Source organism: Lemur catta, chromosome 4 (genome assembly GCF_020740605.2).
Source record: "Lemur catta isolate mLemCat1 chromosome 4, mLemCat1.pri, whole genome shotgun sequence".
Classification (NCBI taxonomy): Eukaryota; Metazoa; Chordata; class Mammalia; order Primates; family Lemuridae; genus Lemur; species Lemur catta.
This window is the reverse complement of record NC_059131.1, coordinates 23,681,022-23,696,754: the sequence shown is the minus strand read 5'-3', so window position 1 is coordinate 23,696,754 and position 15,733 is coordinate 23,681,022. Positions and strand designations below refer to the sequence as shown.

The 15,733-nt window shown below is 35.8% G+C and overlaps 1 protein-coding gene across 4 annotated transcripts in view; it reads right to left on the bottom strand.

Moving 5' to 3' along the window:
* The window catches only part of BIRC6 (baculoviral IAP repeat containing 6), a 207,505-nt gene that overhangs the window by 152,024 nt on the left and 39,748 nt on the right, over positions 1-15,733 (bottom strand). For all 4 annotated transcript variants that reach the window (XR_006734659.1, XM_045549348.1, XM_045549350.1 and 1 more), the window contains exons 10-11: positions 12,494-13,888; positions 1,229-1,378 (exon numbers count right to left, since the gene is read on the bottom strand). Coding sequence is in view for 3 of the 4 variants with exons in the window: in XM_045549348.1 (XP_045405304.1) it covers positions 1,229-1,378; positions 12,494-13,888 (1,545 nt within the window). In the remaining variant the exon portion in view is untranslated. The remainder of the gene's footprint in view (positions 1-1,228; positions 1,379-12,493; positions 13,889-15,733) is intronic.

Genomic DNA, 15,733 nt, shown 5'->3' with positions numbered 1-15,733 from the left:
GGGGGACACGATGATTCTACCTCCAACCAGTTATTTGGAAATATTTCATTGTCACGATGGGGACAGTTGTGTATACTACTAGAATCTAGTGGGTAGAAGCCAGAGATGCTGCTTATACAACAGAGGACAGTCCTCCCACAACAAAAACTATCTGGTCCAAAATAGCGTTGAGGTTGAGAAAGCTTGACATATGAAGTAATGAAGACTGCCATACATTATGATAGTAATCCCTAAAAATCACTAAAGTTAACATGTATTAGTGATCACTAAAAGTTTGCTTTTAGTGCAAAGAAAAATGATCAAATGGCCAAATACAAGTGTCCATAAGAACAAATAACAACTTTCAGAATTATTTATATTTGAAATTTGTTTGAGTTTAAACATACTTTTCATTAAAGATTTGTTAAACTTTTAAATGCTAGCTTCAGGGGATAAAGTATGATAAGTGCTAAGAGTAAAACATAATAGAACTGTGGAAGCAAAAAGATTTAAATGCAGGTGTAAAGAGTCGGGGTAAGAAAGCCTAGTATAATACATGAAGAGCATGGAACTGAATTACATACTGGAGATTAAGAAGCAATCTAGAGTTATTACATAAAAGTCTACAAAGCAAATAATGATTTTTCAGCAGGGAGTAACATGCTTCATTACTCCTTCTGAAAACAGCTCTGGAGGGCAACGTGGAACTTGGATAGGGAAAAAAGGCAAAAACAACAAACAAAAACAAACATCTGGAGATTCAGGATAGGGCAATGTGGATGTGAATGTACCACCTCAATACACTCAAGTGAGAGTATATTTTTTTCAGCTTTTCAATTCCAGTGGTAATATTAATAATATTAGCCAGTCCACTGATTTTATACTTACTCAATGAATTCTATTCTCTTTCATATGTTGTTTTCCTCCCTAACTAGACTAAAAAAGCTCCTTAATGGCTGAAATAGTTTTTATCTCTTAGGTGACTTCACCAATATTGCTTAATCTACCACACGTTGAGAATCATTTCTTATTTTAATATGGTTGCAACATCTTCCAATTACTAGAAAAATAATACACAGTAACAAGCCCAGTAAAAGAACCTCAACAAGGAAACAAACTCCCTCAACAAAGCAATCAAAAGTTGATTATAAAAAATGAAATGTTTAAGATTATATAAAACACGCTCAGAAAACTTAACATGACAAGAATTCACATTTTTAAAAAATCATTTAAAAATTTAATATCATACCTGAAATGCCAGGACTTGAAGGATTTGATAAAGGTTTGGAACCTTCTGAAGATGGTTCTATTCCTTTAGAAAGAGATCCATCCACTAGTATATCAGCTTCATCAATATCATCACAGGTTCCTCCAATTTGGAGAAAATGAAGCTCACCACCTACAGTGTAGTAAATTTCACAGATATATGTAAAATGAGTAAAAACTAAATGTTCAAATACAATACTACTTAGTTAAGAAACAATTTATTTTTATATCACTTCAAAGGCAGATAAGAAAGGCAACATAAGTGAGATAGCTCCAAGAGTTCACAAATTTAATTGCCAAGGAATTGCAAACTGAAAACCAATTTTAATGAACAAAATGACAAATTCACAAACATATGTGAAAATAGGTATTTCTGCAGTACTATGTATATAGGATACTATTTTAAGCACTTTAATTAATTCATTTAATCTTCACTAAAAACTCTTTGAGGTAGGAACTACTACTGTGGCCATTTTACAAAGGAGAAAACCGGTGCACTAAGCTATACTGGGATCCATAGCTCAATCTCTTAATCTCAGCAGGAGCAAAACTGAACAAATACTCCTAAATTTTTTGAAGAACTCACAATGAAATGAAAGCAACTCAAATTTCTAGTTTTCATATCTCTGTCAGAGGAAAAAATTGACAGCAAACTTAGCAAATAATTAAGACCCAAAAAAGCAATGATTAATAGTATATTCCAACAAGAGTATTTGGAGATTCATTTTTAGCATGATAGAATAAGGAAGATGATAAATCCCCTTTCTGAAAGCCACTATAAAGCTGCACAAAAGTGTCATTCGACCAGAACAGGGCCAGCAGTGTAAACAAGCAGATTTGCTACCACTTCCTGAGAGGGCTCATTTGATTTGGAGAGCTTTTAGTTTAAAGCAGTGATTTCAATGAGCAATGAACGGTCTGGGGCAAGCAAAGCACTAGAAATGCTAGGAATTTAACACAGAATTACAATAAGTGAGAGAAGTACAGGAGGCTTGGTAAACTCTCCACATAACTCACTTTGATCAGAGGTTGTGCACATGTGCAGCAAAAACCAGAGCAGGCCCAAGCCATCAACACATTCCCAGCCAACTAACCTCTATGCCTACCCGGAAGAGACTTGAAAGAGTGCAATGGAAAATAAAAGCCAGGGCACACTTGAACATGGCCTTACTGGCTAAAGGTATTTGGGCACACGTTATTGATCTTTGGCTAAATACTAAGCCACAAAAGCAACGAAATAAGAAACAAGGCCTAAAAATGAAAGCCGGGGGCTAAAAAATGAGGAGAGAAATCAGCAACCGCACGTGGCAACAAATAAAACAAATGGGGCAGGGGTGCAGGTAAGGGATCTCAATCCAGAGTTTCTATGTTATGTCTAATAATGCACAAAACATCACAAGACATGCAAAGAGTGACGTGTGCTCCAGATTTAAAAAAAAAAAAAAAAAAAAAAAAAGAACAGAAAATGGCTGAGTGTCCCAGATGTCAGAATTAGCAGACAAAAACTTCAATGTTATCGTCAATATTTTTACAGAACGAGAGGAAACCAAGTATAGAGAATTACAGGAAAGAATGGTGCACAAATGACTCAACAAAGAAATAGAAATTATTTTTAAAAAGAACAAAAGGGAAATTTTGGAGATGAAAAGTAAAATAACAGAAGTTCACTAAAGAGGGTCAAAGCAGATCTAAGCAGCAGAAGGAATCAGTGAAATAACAATAGATTAAGAGAAATTAACCAATCTGAATAACAGAAGGAAACCATTTTTTTTTAAAAAGAACCGCAGAGACCCAAGGGACAGATCAAATATAAGAATATACAGGTAATGGGAATTCCATTAAGAGAGAAGTAGAAAAAAAAAAAACCGAAGAAATAACAGGCAAAAACTTAACAAATTTGACAGAAAACATTACACTACAAATCCAGTCAACTTCAATGAACCTCAAACAGGATAAACACAAAGAGATAACACACAGACATACAAACTGTTAAGAATCAAAGGCGAAGAGAACACCATGAAAACAGCAAGATAAAAATTACTCACAAAAACAATACACAAAAACAATACAAATTAACAGATGATTTATCAGAAACAATGGAAGCCAGATGCAATGGAATGACATTCATAGAACAAAACTTTCCATTAATAATTCTATATACAGCATTTTTCTTCAGAAATGAACATGAAATGAAGACTGAGAGAATATACATTAGCAGACCAGCCTTACAGTAATTACCAAGGAAAGTCAAAAAGAAAGCAAGCAACACCAAATTCACAAGGCAAAAATAAGGAACACCTAGAAATGGTAAGTAGGTAAATACAATAACTTTTTTTCATTTCTTTGTCAACTTCTTTAAAAGATAAGGGCTGTAGGGCCTGATGCAGTAGCTCATGCCTATAATCCTGGCACTCTGGGAGGCTGAGGCAGGAGGACTGCTTGAGCTCAGGAGTTCAAGACCAGCAGGAGCAACATAGTGAGACTCTATCACTACTAAAAATAGAAAAATTAGCTGGGCATGGTGACGTGCATCTGTAGTCCCAGGTACCTGGGAAGGTAAGGCAGGAGGATCACTTGAGCCAAGGAGTTTGAGGTTGCAGTGAGCTATGATGATGCCACTGCACTCTACCAGGGGCCACACAGAGAGATTCTGTCTTAAAAAAAAGAAAGAAAGAAAGAAGAAAGAAGGAAAAGGAAAAGGAAAAGGAAAAGGAAAAGGAAAAGGAAAAGGAAAAGGAAGGAAAGGAAAGGAAAGGAAAGGAAAAGAAAAGAGGAAGAGAGGAAGAAGGAAGGAAGGAAGGAAGGAAGGAAGGAAGGAAGGAAGGAAGGAAGGAAGGAAGGAAGGAAGGAAAGAAAGGAAAGGAAAGGAAAGGAAAGGAAAGGAAAGGAAAGGAAAGGAAAGGAAAGGAAAGGAAAGGAAAGGAAAGGAAAGGAAAGGAAAGGAAAGGAAAGGAAAAGAAAAGAGGAAGAGAGGAAGAAGGAAGGAAGGAAGGAAAAAAGGTTGTATAAAATGATTACAACATGTTTTTGCTGGGTTTATAGCCTATCTAAATGTAATATATGGGGGCAAAGATTAGAGCAAAGTTTCTATATATTTTACCAGAATTAAGTTATTATTATTCTGAAGCAGATTGTGTTACAAATTAAACCACTGAAAATATAACTCAAAAAAAAGTAGTGTAAAAAAAAAAAAAAATCAACACAGGGACCAGTGATTTCATGTCAAATGGCAGAGTAGGAAGCTCTAGGAGTGGGTCCCTCCACCAAAACCACCAGTGAACTAGAAAGTGTGACTGGAATCAACTATTTCAGAACTCTGGAACCTAACAGGACACTTACAACAAACAGAGGAGTGCCTGCTGAAGCGGGAGGCTGATCTCTGATAAGAGAGTAGCCTACATGCACCAGCTATGCATTTAGTTGGTCCGGTAGTTCCTTGAGGAACCAGAGCAGACACTTGCCTCCTTTTCAGTCTTCTCAGGCTGCAGCCACTTCGCCAAGCAGCATCCATAGGAAGATTTAAAGTGACAGAACCTTCTTTTGGGGAAACTGGAAGGGACAAGGGGTTCTATGGCCTTTGTAAAAAAATAGTTTGGAAAAGTCAAAAATGTGTGACTGCAGGTGGCAACAGGCAAAAATCTCCCTGGGTGGGAGAATCAGATTTCTAGAGGTGCCAAATTATAATACTAATGTCCTAAACTCAACAAAAAATTACAAAGCACTCAAACAGGTAAGAATGGCCCATTCACAGGAAAAAAAATAATTTAACAGAAACCATCCCTGAGAAAATCCAGACATTGTAATTAATAGTCAAAGATGTTAAGTCAACTGTTTTTATATGGTCAATTAGCCAAAGGGAACAATGGATTAAAAAAACTGAAGGAAAACAAGAAAAGTAACATATTGAACTCAAGCAGATTATCACCAAAAAATAAATCAGATTTTTTCAAGATTAAAATGCTTTGTGTATGAAAGACACTATCAAGAAAGTCAAAAGACAGCCCAGAGAATGGGAGAAAACATTTGCAAATCATAATTAATAAGGGTTTACTATCCTGAATTTTTTTAAAAACTCCTACAATTTTTTTACTTCCAACAAAAATTCCTTCCAACAAAAAAAAATAAACAATTCAAAAGTGGGCAAAGGACATGAATAGTCATTTCTAACAAAGAAGAAATACAAATGACTAATAAACACATGGAAAAATGCTCAACATCACTTATCAGGAAAATGCAAATCAAAACCACATTAAGATACCATTTCACAACCACCAAGTTGGCCATTATCAAAAAAATGAAAAATAACAAAAGTTGGTCAGGACGTAGAGAAACTGGGACCCTTCTAGATTGCTCATGGAAAAGTAAAATTATGCAGCCTCTGTAGAAAATCATTTGACGATTCTTAAAAAAGTTGAACACAAAATTACCATATGACTCAGCAATTCCATTCCTAGGTATATAACCAAAAGAATTGAAAACAGGTACTCCAAATACCACACACCAATGTATACAGGAGCATTATTTACAATAGCCGAAAGGTAGAAACAGCCCAAGTGTCCATCTACAGGTGAATGGATAAACAAAATGTGTTACAGTAGTCGCCCTTTACCCTTGGGGAATAAGTTCCAAGACCTGTAGTGGATGCCTGAAACCATGGATAAGTACCGTACCCTATATATATTTTTCCTATACATACATACATACCTAGCATAAAGTTTAATTCATAAATTAGGCACAGTAAAAGATTAACAATAACTAATACGAAATGATTTCACTTGTATGCCTGTCTACAACAGGCAAATTCAGAGACAGAAAATAGAATACATCAGGGATACCCAACCTACGGAGAGTTGTATAATTATTTCATTAAATATTACAATGTAATAATAGGAATAAAGTGCACAATAAATGTAAGGCACTTGAATCATCCCAAAACCATCTCCCCTGCCACCCATAGAAAAACTGTGTTCCATGAAAACAGTCCTGGTGCCAAAAAGGTTGGGGACCGCTGGAGAACTTACCAGGCTGAGGGTACAGTGAATGAGGAGTTACTGCTTAATGGATACAGAGTTTCTGTTTAAGGTGATAGAAAAATTCTAGAAATAGTGGTGGTTATACAAGATGATGAATATACTTAATGCCACTATATTGTTGCTGTAAAATGATTAAAATAGTACTTTGTTATATGTATGTACCACAATTAAAGAAAATAATTATATTCCGTGATCCAACAGTTGTACTCTTAAGAATATACCCTAGGGAGCCTCTTACATATGTGCAGCAGGGAACTTACATGAATGTTTATAGCAGCTAAGTTCCTAATTGCAAAAAGACTGGAAACAACCCAGATGTCCACTCACAGGAAAATGGATAAACTATTTGTGGAATTATGGCACAATGGAGTACTATGCAGAAGTGAAAATTAAATGATCTAAAGGATAGGCAACAATATGGGTAATTTTAAAACACAGTTTGAGAGGGGAAAAGCAAGTTCTCCAAAACTAAAGTTTGATACCATTTTTATAAAGTGCAAAAACAAATGAAACTCAACATGTTGTTCTAACAGTTACATGTGAAGTATAAAACCAGTTTTCTTATTAAAAGGAAAGATATAAAAATTATTCTGAGTAACAATTATCTCTAGGAGAAGGGCAGAGTTTGGGAGAGGGGAGGAGGGACACATCCGTAGATGCAAGATTTCTTGGTTTGCCAGTAGGGCCCTGGATGGTCCTAATAAATTATTCTTTACTAATGTTATACAAATGTTTTTAAAAAGCAACAGAGGAATTAAAATGGTACACTAAAAATATTTATTCAGCACAAAAGAATGCATTGAAGGAATAAGAAAGGGATGTTAAAAAGTATTTAAAACATCAAAATGGCAGACATAAATGCAACCATAGCAACAATTACATTAAATGTGAACTGATACAAATGAAAAGGGCAGGTTATCCAACTGCATAAAAAAGCAACATCTAACTCTACTCATCTATAAGTGACTGATGCAAACTCTAACCATAAGACAGCAAAAGTGATTTTATTCATGACATTATTTCATAATGACAAAAGAGTCAATACAACAGGAAGATATAACAATTATGAAAGACTCTCTCTAACAAAAGAGCCTCAGAGTAAGTGAAGCAAAAACAGTTAAAAAGAAAAGCAAACAATTCAACAAAAAATAGCTGGAGATTTCAATACTTGCTCACAAAAATGACAGAACTCCATATAAAATCAGGAAGACTAACAACTCTAACAACATACATTCATACAAGCGAAATTTATAGAACACTACCCAATAAGTTCATAGTACACATTTTTTCAAGAGCATATTGAACACTTTCCAGGACAGACCATATGCTGGGCCATAAAACACTAACAACATACAAATTATGTTCTCTCACCACAATGGGATTAAATTAGAGAGCACGAACAGAAAGAAATCTAGAGAAATCTCAAATACTTAGGGGCTAAACAAAACACTTCTAAATGAAGGGAAGGGAAATTAGAACATATTTTGAACTAAATGAAAAGAAAAATGGAAGGTATCAAAATTTAGGGGGATACAGGTAAAGCAGTGCTTCCAAAAAAACGCATAGCTTTAAAATTCCTGTATCAAAGATCTCAAACCAATAACCCAAGCTTCCACCATAAGAAATTAGAGCTAGTTCTCCATGGGATCTATTTTTTAAAAAGTAAAGAAAAGAAACTAGAGAATAAAGAACAAAATAAACCCAAAGCAAGGAGGAAGGAAATAACAACATTAGAGTAGAAATCAGTGAGAAGGAAAACAGAAAAACAACAAAGAATAAACCAGAAGCTGATTGTTTAAAAAAAAAAAATCAATAAAACTGATAAATCTCTAGCTAGACTGATCAGGAAAAAAGAAAGACGCAAATCATCAGTGTCATGAGTAAGAGCAGTGTTATCAGTAAAAAGTCTACAGGTATTAAAAGGATTGTAGGGAATATTATGGGTTTTTTTCTTTTCTTTTGAGACAAGGTCTCACTCTGTCACCCAGGCTAGACTGCAGCAGTGAGATCATAGCTCACTGCAGCCTCAAACTCCTAGGCTCAAGTGATCCTCCTGCCTCAGTCTCTAGAGTAGCTAGGACTACAGGCACACACCACCATAGCTGGCTAATATTATGAAACTATTTATGCTAAAATTTGCTAACTTAAACTTAAAAATGACAAAGAAATTACCAGAGCTCACTAAAGAATAAGTGAGCTTAGATAACCTCAATAATTCTCTATAAAACAAACAATTTGCATAGCCACAAATCTTTTCACACAAAAAAAAAAATCTCCAAGGCCAAAGGGCTTCACTGGTAAATTCTATCAAACACTTAAGGAAAAAATAAGACCAATTCTACACAAACTTTACCACAAAATTGGAGAAAGAATACTTTACAACTCATTCTTTTCCCCCTCTTTTTGCCAGGCTCTCTTGTTAGATTGCAAACTTTCCAACTCATTCTATCAGGCAAGCATTACTCTGATACCGAAACCAGACAAAGATTACAAGAAACAAAAATAAAATAAAAAGATTACAAAGGCCATATAATATGCCTCATGAACAAGATACAAAAATTATGAACAAAATTTTAGCAAAGTGAATCCAATGATATATAGAATAATAAACCATCACCAAGTGGGTTTTATCCCAGAAATGCAAAGTTGATTTAATATTCAAAAATCAATCAATGTGCCTAGGCACATTGGCTCACGCCTATAAATCTCAGCATTTGGAAGGCCAAGGCAGGAGGATGGCTTGAGGCCAGGAGGTTTTTTTTGATTTGTTTTTTTTTTCTGAGACAGAGTCTCACTCTGTTGCCTGGGCTAGAGTGCCGTGGCATCAGCCCAGCTCACAGCAACCTCAAACTCCTGGGCTCAGGCGATCCTCCTGCCTCAGCCTCCCAAGTTGCTGAGACTACAGGCATGTGCCACCATGCCCGGCTAACTTTATATATATGTATTTTTAGTTGTACATATAATTTCTTTCTATTTTTAGTAAATGGGGTCTTGCTCTTGCTCAGGCTGGTCTGGAACTCCTGACCTTGAGCGATCCGCCTGCCTCAGCCTCCCGGAGTGTGCTAGGATTATAGGCATGAGCCACCACACCTGGCCAAGGCCAGGAGTTTGAGACCAGTCTGGGCAAAATAGCAAGAGCCTATCTCTACAAATAATTAAAACCAAAAAAATAGCTGGGCATGGTGGTGGGCACCTGTAATCTTAGCTACTGGGGAGGCTGAGGTGGGAGAATCACTTGAGCCCAAGAGTTCGAGGTTATGGTGAGCTATCATTACACCACTGCACTCTAGTCTAGGCAAAAGAGGGAGACTCTGTCTCTGTAAATAAGTAACTTTTTAAAATCAATGTAATTCACCATATTAAACTAAAAAACAAAAACCATATGGTGATCCCAATGGAGGCAAACAAGTATTTGACAAAAAATAATATCCCTTCCTATTGGAAATCTCAGCAAAGCAAGAATAGAAGACGAAAAAATGCTTTCCTCCTAAATTCAGAAACAAAAGAAGGATGTGACCATATAGACCAATAATCCCAGATAGTGCGAATACTAAGGACTTTCAAAGCAATTATGGCTCAACTTCTCCTTATTATTCTCCCTCTGAATATCATTACAGGTATACAGGCTTTATGTTGTTGGGGTCATATTTATATTCAGTAAGATGGTATGTTCCCTTTTAATTGCAACCTCATAAAAAACTTCATTTCGTAGGCATTAACATATTTGTTAAGGTACCATAATTGTTTCCTTCGCCTTATATTTCACCGATACATCTTAGTCCTGTCTTCTCATTTTTTTCCTATTTTAAAAGTATCTGCACCAAGCAAAATACCAATTTATCTTTCATTATAAACTCTAGATATTTTATAAAGAAATTCATGATTTTTTACTTCTTGCCTTTTATAAAATTTCATATATGTACGTGTATTTTCTATTTCTGAATTTTAATCAAAGATAGCTTTATCAAATTTACATTTAGTACATCTTTAATCCTACTTAAAATTAACTCAAGAAGTACATGCCAGAATGCCCGGCTAATTTTTCTATTTTTAGTAGAGACGGGTCTCACTCTTGCTCTGGCTGGTCTCAAACTCCTGACCTGAGATCTTCCCGGCTCGGCGTCCCAGAGTGCTAGGATTACAGGCGTGAGCCACCGCGCCCGACCAGGAGATAACTTTTTTAAGTGTTTAATTTCTCAGACTTTTTCTTATCTTTCAACTCACCTGGATAAATTTCCTATCACATGAGATCACTTTCTAAAACTTCTTACTGTCCAAACTCCAAGAAAACAACCATTTACTTTAAATGCTATTATTTAAATACTTAATACTTAAATATTTAAGCTTAAATACTATCTCTCCTCTGAGTTGCCTAAAGCATATCTCATCAAATAATTTAAAGCATTAAACTCTTTTTTTTTTTTTTTTGAGACAGAGTCTCACTTTGTTGGTCGGGCTAGAGTGAGTGCCGTGGCGTCAGCCTAGCTCACAGCAACCTCAAACTCCTGGGCTTAAGCGATCCTACTGCCTCAGCCTCCCGAGTAGCTGGGACTACAGGCATGCCCCACCATGCCCGGCTAATTTTTTCTATATATATATTTTAGTTGGCCAGATAATTTTTTTGTATTTTTAGTAGAGACGGAGTCTCGTTCTTGCTCAGGCTGGTCTCGAACTCCTGACCTCGAGCAATCCACCCACCTCGGCCTCCCAGAGTGCTAGGATTACAGGCGTGAGCCACCGCGCCCGGCTAAAGCATTAAACTCTTATTGGATTTCTGGAAAATACTAATGTCTTATAAAGATGTACCCTGGGGCCAGGTCACTCAGGTTCCAAACCCAGCTCCATTTTGGATGACCTTTGGCAAATTAATTGTCTTCAATTTTTAAATATTTCAGATTAAAAGACTGCAAAGAATTCAATTATGATTCTATGGCTTTTCTTACATTATGGCAGTATAATGTCATTTAAAGCGCTCTGATGAAAGACCGCCCAGGTTTGACTGCTGGCTCTGCCATTTATTAGCTCTGTGACTAAAGGAAGTTACTTAACCTCTCTTTCGTTCAGTTTCTTTATCTGCAAAATGGAGACGATAATAGTACATACCTCATAAAGTTGGTAAGATGATTAAAGGAATCAAAAGAGGTAAAGTTCTTACAACAATGAACTGACACATATATATCTGTGATCAATAAAATTCAAATTAAGTTTGCTATCACATAGTATTTTAATGGTTGCTCTGAACTTTTCAACTCTAAAGTTTTATTAATCTAAAGTTGTTCTACACTGCTCATTTTTTAAATTAATTGGATTTTGATGTTATTTGAAGATTCTTTTTCCTTGTTACTTCACTTAGATGTAGTACAAAGAAGGCAATCTGAATACTACATTAAAAATTACCCTCCCTGGCTGAACTCTTGAGATCTCTTTAAAGACAGAGAAAACTCAGGTTAATTCCTACTAGAACCACAGATGAGAAATACGTGTAACTCTTCTAAAATTCCGATTCCTCTACCATGCCTTGGTTACAGTTGACTATGCTTCAAATAGCTCCTGGTCCTAAATTGCTACTAAACTATCAATAAGAGTATTCATTTTGCCTGATATTGTTAGTAATCCTTTACAAAAATTGCTTTATATCCCCAACTTAAGATATATATGAAAAATAGGGGAAAAAATTGCACACTATGCTATTTTATATGGGACCTCAGATGCTGCAAAACTGATTCACCGTCAGCCAAAGGTTAGGAATAAATCAGACAAGTTTTATTTGGCAAAATAATTATTTGCTAAGTGTTTTTATTTCGCAAGGAAATAACCAATATCTGTGCCAGAAACTTTACATACATTATTTCATTTAATTATAACAAGCCTAGGAAATAGGCTTTATCCTAGCATATAAATAAAAAAAACAGGTTTACTGAGTTTAAAGTAACTTGCCCAAGGTCACAAATTTGAACAGATGCAAAGTCACAATTCACAGAAATAACGACGGGCTATTTTCTTGAGTCTAAAGCAAAGAAGATACTTTCTGAATTATTAACTTATTTACAGGGCAGTAGAAAAAGAACAGTTTAAACAGAAGGCTTTACCATTTCATTATAAAAAAATAAATTCTTCTCCATCTATATCAATCTAAAATTCATGTTAGGTATGCACACAAATGTCATATACATGGATTTTTTAAGATTTGCAGAAGAATCAAACAAACAGCTTACCTTTGGTGCATGCACATAGCCTGTCTGTGCCAGAGCAGTAAATGACAGAAACAAATGTGTCCTGTTCCTCAGTGCCCTCCTTTTTGGGAGGCTCCACTTTGGCCAAAATTTCAAAGTTTGAAAGATCTAATATTTTTACAAATCCTCCCTGAGTGGTTATTACCAGGTGTCCAAGAGTAGAAATGTCAGACGTTTTTTCTCTCTCAATGCCATTCTTTGAGGTTAACTGCATTTCCTCAACAGGTTCCTCACAGTCATCCTCCCGATTATCCAATATATCTGGTGGAAGCAAAATGAGTGAGGTAATTGTGTCCTGGGGATCTTTGATATGTTGGATTTTTATTGGCTCCTCTTCTAAAGTCACTATCCGAGTGGCATAATTCATTTTATAAAGAACTAGATATCCACCACTAACACTCCTCTGCTCAGGCTGAATTATCAAAGGAGTCTGTACATCTGCTGGTGATTCATGTTGGATTACACTAATATTTGCACCATTCACTACAGCAAGATTTGATTCTAGGTCACCTTTCCGTCGATTACATAGTGCAGAGTTTAATTTATTTAAATTATTCAAGGCCTCTACTTGATTTATTGCACTCAAGGATTCAACAGGGCATGTCCGCAGTCCTACCAACAAATGAATTCCATCAGCACAAGGAGTTATTGAGTCTATACAAAGATTCTCCTCCTCTGCAAACTTTGGCAGCCTCAAGCACTGAACCAAAGTCCCAGGCTTGGGAAACACAGAGTTCCACTTCTCAGAATCTGGAGAGGTAAGGTTGGCTGCTGCATCTGCAAATTGCTGAATGTAAGTCACAGGAGGATCCTGCAACAACAACTGCTCCTGACTATCCAGCTCCATTTCAATAATCTGTGGAACGGTAAAACCATCATCATGCAAACTTTTACTCATAATATTGTTCATCTGTGAAAAGATTTTTCCTGCTTTCTCATCAGATTCCTTGATGCTATAAAGAAGTAAAACGGGTAAAGTCCTCCTTACCAGAGGAGAATTTAGTTCTGAATTAGTGCAGGATTCATTGTCAGTTGACCCTTGTTCTGATATACTTTCACCCTGAGTTCTGCTTAAACCATCCAGTGACCTGTGAGAATTACTACTAATGGGTGAGGTAGCAGGAGATTTATATGTCAATAAACCTCCAGCTAATAAACATGGAAAGGGAATGTTGTGTTGTTCCTGGTGCTTTTCCTTTGTCTTTTCACTCTTTGAGTTTGTTAAGCAAGGATTTGCCCCAAGTTCTTCAAGATCTTTAACAGTATCTTCAAGCACATTTGCAACAATCTCCCATTGGAGTTTTTCTGGCTGTTGGAGAATGCTGAGGGCTGTTATATCAAGGCTTATTTCCATGGCTTCCTTCTGTGATGTATGCCCTTTGAAAAGGAAGAGTATTCATTAGATATGCCCTTTAAAGAAAGTTAAAATCTGCAGTTTAACATTTTCATTATTTTTTCATGCTCATCCAGACAGTGCATTATAATTATATAAGCAAAAGAATTTAATGTAAAGTCAGCCCTCCATATTCATGGGTTCCATATCCATGGATGTAACCAATCTTGGATTGAAAATATTTTGAAAAAGCTGGGCATGGTGGCTCATGCAGGTAATCCCAGAACTTTTTAGAGTCCAATGCAGGAGGATCATTTGAGCGCAGAAATTCGAGACCAGCCTAGGCAACATAGCAAGACTTCATCTGTACAAAAAAAATTACTTAAATTAGCCAGGTATGGTGGTGCAAGCCTGTAGTCCCAGGTACTCAGGCGACTGAGACAAGAGGATCACTTGAGCCCAGGAGTTGGAGCAATGAGCTGTGATCGTACCACTGCACTCCAGCTTGGGTAACAGAGCAAGATGGCCTGTCTCTTTTTAAAAAAAATTTTTTTTAATTACTTAATTAAAAAGAAAATATTTGGGGGAAAAAATGACTGGCTGTGTCTATACTGAATAGGTACAGACTTTTTTCTTGTCATTATTCCCTAAACAATACAGAATAACAACGATTTAGATAGCATTTACATTGATTAGGTATTGTAAGTCATCTAGAGAGATGATAAAGTATACAGGAGGATGTGCATAGGTTATATGCAAACACTATACCATTTTATATAAAGCATTTGAACATCTGCGGATTTTGGCATCCACGGGGGGTCCTGGCACCAACCCCTCGTGGATATATGTATTTTAAAATAAATTTAATCAAATCTGAGATGAACCTACTCAGAAAAACCAAAGGACTCAAAATTATTTTCAATTCAGAATATATTTGGATAACTTGTGAGTAAAGCCCCCTTTTAAAAAAAACTTGGGGGATTAAAAAGTTAAAGAATAAAGACATTTATTCATCACTTTAAATTAGTATCAAAATAATAGGATTTTGCACTTCAACTCTAAACCAAGATACTGAATATTTATACATCTGTCATTTATGCACTTTGTAGAATATCCATAAAAAGTGACTATAATCTCAATTCCCTTTATCATTTTGAAGGAATTATAGCATTTCTTCTCTCTCATCCCATGCTGATTATCAGTGAATTGTCAGAGTATGCAATTTAATTCTAACCTCAGCTTAGAAAAAAATAACTAGGAAGAAAATGTTCCCAAAGTTTGTCATTTTAAAGTGAAATGTATCTTCTATAATACCTGCTGCTGATTTATAGATAACTTAAATCACACATCTACATTATATTATCTCTTACTGGTTTTCTTTCTATTGTGTCCTCTTTAAGGTGTCCTCTCACAAATAGTACAAAAGTCATTTCTCTGTCTCAGCCTTTTTTAAAACATATGATCTCCGTTTACACAAAACCTTAGAACAGATGTCAGTCAACCCCCAAATCAAGTATAATCTCTTGATACTAAACTGAAAATGTTTCAACCAATCTGGTTTTTTCTCAACACCACAAACTACTATCAGTCAGGCAGCAACATTATTAGAAACAATAACATAAAGATCACTCTAGGTTGATTTTTAGAAATTCAAAAATTTAAAATTGCCTTTACAATTTAGATAGGAAGAACAAAGCAGAGTAAAAGAAATACATATAAACAACTTAAGGTGATTGCATGAAGGCTTGACAGCTGCCCACATAAAGGAATGAACAACAGAGACTAGTTTATGCCATTTTTGTTAACTATTTCATTCATGATCTCTTCAACATGTTCACTGACTGCTTTATCTAGAATGCCCCATAATCTGGGGATGATGTCACTTCACA